We start from the raw sequence: 4,306 nt of genomic DNA, 5'->3' as shown, positions 1-4,306 counted from the left end.
CTATTATATTTCTGATTTATTTTGAAAAACAAAATACTCAGCACAATGAATTGTTCAGGCAAGTTTAATTATTCAGCAATCAGAGGATAAGGAATCATGAGGTTAGCAAATATTCCCCATGACACAGTATAGTAATATCGGCTGGCATTATTGAATGCTTACTGTGTTCCAAAGGTCTCTGGGTGCTGTAAATGGTTTATGCTAGACTACTAACCTAAAGGTTGACAGTTCAAACCCACCCAGCAGTGCCATGGAAGAAAGGCCTGGAGATCAGTTTCTGTAAAGATTATAGCCAAGAAAACCCTGTGGAGCAGTTCTACTCTGTAACACAAGAGGTCACCATGAGTTGGAATTGACTTGAAGGCGACAGGTTTTTTTTTTTTTTTAATGTCTTCCAGACACTATTATAAATGTTTTGCGTACAATAATTCTAAGTGTTTTTCTTACTCCTCACAAAAATCCATAGGTGGATACTATTATTATTTCTACTTTACAGATGAGGAAACTGAAGTCCAGAAAAGTTTAAATAACTTGCCCATATCACACATACGCTTAGTGATAGAATCTGGATTCTAACTCAACCAATCTAACTCCAGAGCCCCTACTCTAAATCACTGCACCATATTGTTATAATATACCAATCAAACCAAAACCAAACCTGTTGTCATTGAGTCGATTCTGACTAATAGCAATCCTATAAAACAGAGTAGAACTGCCACATACGGTTTCCAAAGAGCGGCTGATGGATTTGAACTGCTGACCTTTTGGTTAGCAGCCGAGCTCTTAACCACTGTGCCAACATATCTACACACTACCCTAAACTGCTTTGTATGACTTTCAGTATATATATACACCATTTTACAGATTCCTAATGGATGAAGTTAACATATTATAAAGATGGGAGCTTTGATTATTTTTCTCTTAAAACAGGTATGATGGTAACAACAGTCTTCATTTTACCTTTCCAGCATGCTTAAGTTCTTGCTTATCCCTGTTGGCAAATCCAGTCATTGCCGCAGTTTCAATTATTCCTGTCAGAGCAAGCACTGGGGCAATAACCAGAATCAAGAGTGTCATCTCCCATCCATATATGAAAGAAACGATAACTGAGAGTCCCATGCACGTTGCATTTTGTGTTATGGCACCAAGTCTTGAACCTGTTGCCTGTAATCAGAATAATCAGATATATTTTTGGGAAAAAAAATCAGCCAGTGTTAAATTTACAAGAATTTCTATTATAGTTCCTTGCAAAACAAAGCAAACTTTCTTTTTTAGGATTTAAACTTAGATAAAGTGCTACTTATATACTTTGATTTATACTTAGAAATTAAATGATGCAATATTTTTATGATGCTCTTTACTAAGGAACCATTACACTTTATTTTTCTCCTTTTAAGTCCAATACGGTAAAGTCTATATGAATTGGCTTTTAGTTTAGTGGGATGCTATAGTATAGAAGACTGCATAGAAGCATGACAGAAACAGATTATCAGAAATTAAATACTACTTTCTTAAAAGGAAACTTTTATGGTGCTCTATATAAGAGCTCTCCTTAAGTAGTTTTGCAGGATTTTACACTTCAACCCAAGTTAAGTGTTGTGAAATGCTGAAGTTGCAGGATTTCTTTTTTTTTTTTTTTTAATGGAAGATATACTATCACCCTCTTCTAGTTTCCCCAAGGCCCACCAAACACCCGACAACAATAAAAACAGCACACACATAGCATACACATACACACACACACATACAACCCAATCAACCGAAATTATGCAAGTTAAATTTAAATAAAGCTGCTTTTCTTTGATAGTTATAGATAAACTCTTGACGATAAAGTTGACTTTTGAAAACAGCAGACTCAGGGTTAATGTGAAAAAAACTAACTAGAAAACAAAGAGCCGGTCTTCAGTTAAGTATTTTCTGCTGTTTATTATTTGCAAAGTTGTCACCTTTGCTAAGAATTCTATAGGAAAATAAACATTTTAATAATTAACAGCATTAAAATGCTGGTTTAATATCCATGCATAACAGACATATACTTTTAAGTGTGTAAAAGATGACCTGAGTTATGATATGAATTCTTTATGCAGGCTGTGCACATTTTATTTCGATGGTAAAAAGGAAGAGAATGCTATGTGTTAGCTTCCATATTTACTAAAATAGAATCTAATTCATCTTCAATAATATTCTAGGGTGAACTGTCAATTTCTATTTTAATGGAAAACAATCCTGTTTTATGGAATCTGTAAAAATAAGATTCTTGTGTAATTTTTGTACATTTACCTTTCGTACTAATTCTCTCTGCTGGTTAAGATACTATAACCATGCAAGGATATAACTCATACCTTCTGGATTCAAACTCAGTGCTTTTTTATTGTGAAGCTTTGTGTTAGAGAGACAAGAGTTGAGATGGAAAGGAGACCAAGACTGGGACAGAAGGGAAGGCAGACTAAAAGAGAGCCCCAAACAGGAGAAGTATGAAAAACAAGTGTCGGTAACCCGAATAATTATACCACAGTTGTAGCTGATATATAAAGCCACTCAAAAAAAAGACAACTTTTACTGCACTCTAAATAATCACTTTACCTTCACTATCTCATTTAATTTCACCACAATCTAAGAGATAGATACTATCATTATCCCCATAGTACAGATGAAGACATGGAAGCAGAGAGATGAGATAATCTGCCCATAATCATACAGCTCAGAATTGGTTGACAGAAAACCCTTTGTTTCCTGAACCACTGAGCAGTAAGTTGTTGACCTGATGCCCCATTAACTCCTGCAAATCTTGTTTTTTTCGCTTTTTAACACTTTATTTTTATTATTATTATTTTTTTATTGTACTTTAGATGAAGGTTTACAGAACAAATAGTTTCTCATTAAACAGTACACATATTTTATGAGAATGGTTAACAACCCCACGACATGTCAATACTGCCCCTTCTCAACCCTGGGTTCCCTATTACCAGCTTTCCTGTTCCCTCCTGCCTTCTAGTCCTTGTCCCTGGACTGCTGTGCCCCATTAGTCTCGTTTTGTTTTATGGGGTTATCTAATCTTTGGCTGAACGGTGAACCCCGGGAGTGACATCATTACTAAGCTAAAAGGGTGTCTGGGGGCCACACTCTCGGAGTTTCTCCAGTCTGTCAGGCCAGGAAATCTGGTCTTTTTTGTGAGTAAGAATTTTGTTCTACATTTTTCTCCAGCTCTGTAGGGACCCTCTGTTGTGAACCGTGTCAGAGCAGTCAGTGGTGGTAGCTGGGCACCATTTAGTTGTACTGGACTCAGTCTGGTAGATGCCATGGTATTGTGGTCCATTAGTCCTTTGGACTAATCTTTTCCTTGTATCTTGTTTTCTTCATTCTCCCTTGCTCCTGAAGGGGTGAGACCAGTGGAGTACCTTAGATGGCTACTCACCAGGTAGAATGTAGAACATTTTTCTTTATAAACTATGTTATGCCAGTGGAGCCGGATGTTCCCTGAGATGATGGTCCCCACAGCCCTCTGCCCAGCAATTTCATCTTTTATTTCTTAATGTTAAATTCAGCAACTCGACTTATATGTTCAAGAGTATATACTCTTTTACACTCTGGATAGATATTGCTAACTTGATTCTCTAAAAGATTACACTAAGTTTCACCCTCACATGTTTCATTGAAATATCCAAAAATGAGTACCTTTGTTAAAATAACAAGAATAACAAGTAACGCCCCCCATTCCAAGTCCCTGTCTTATTCCCAAAACATCTTTGTGGCTTCAGTTTCAAGACTGCATCTGGTTATGACTCAGAAATTTTTCCAATTTCCCATTAAAATATTTAAGAAAAATCCAAAAAAGTAAAAACAAACAACAGCAATAAACACCAAACAGACCACTAAATACTAAAACGCAAGACTCACAGAAAATCTAAGCTGAGTGGCTGGGGGTATTATATACTAACTGTAAGACCTATGGTGCTGAAATGAGAACTCATTTGGTGCCTAATTCTGACCTGTACTCTGCCCTTTAAGGGTTTAAGGATGATGAGAAAATAAATGTATTTGTCTCCCTCCTCCACCACCTCCACCGTGAGTTTCAGAGTTTTGTAGCTCAAGTAACTGGGCAGAAGGCTATTTTAAGACGTCTATGGAACTTGAGCACTCCTACTGATGAAGACACTGCCCCACATCACATTAAATATTAAACGTTCCTACAGACCACATTTTACAGCATTGGAAACCCTATGGGGTAGTTCTACTCTGTCCTATAGGGTCACTATGAGTCAGAATCAACTCAATGGCAGTGGGTATTTTAGTCTGATAGACCACA

At 36.7% G+C, this 4,306-nt stretch overlaps 1 protein-coding gene across 1 annotated transcript in view; it reads right to left on the bottom strand.

Annotated features, from left to right (window-relative positions):
* ABCB5 (ATP binding cassette subfamily B member 5) overlaps positions 1–4,306 on the bottom strand; it is a 147,956-nt gene that overhangs the window by 35,324 nt on the left and 108,326 nt on the right. The window contains exon 18 of the mRNA XM_012555850.2: positions 961–1,164. Coding sequence (XP_012411304.1) covers positions 961–1,164 — 204 coding nt within the window. The remainder of the gene's footprint in view (positions 1–960; positions 1,165–4,306) is intronic.

The sequence above is a fragment of the Trichechus manatus genome, unplaced genomic scaffold (assembly GCF_000243295.1).
Source record: "Trichechus manatus latirostris isolate Lorelei unplaced genomic scaffold, TriManLat1.0 scaffold00050, whole genome shotgun sequence".
NCBI classification, from domain to species: Eukaryota; Metazoa; Chordata; class Mammalia; order Sirenia; family Trichechidae; genus Trichechus; species Trichechus manatus.
Note: the sequence above shows the minus strand (reverse complement) of the source record. Positions and strands in the feature narration are given on the sequence as shown.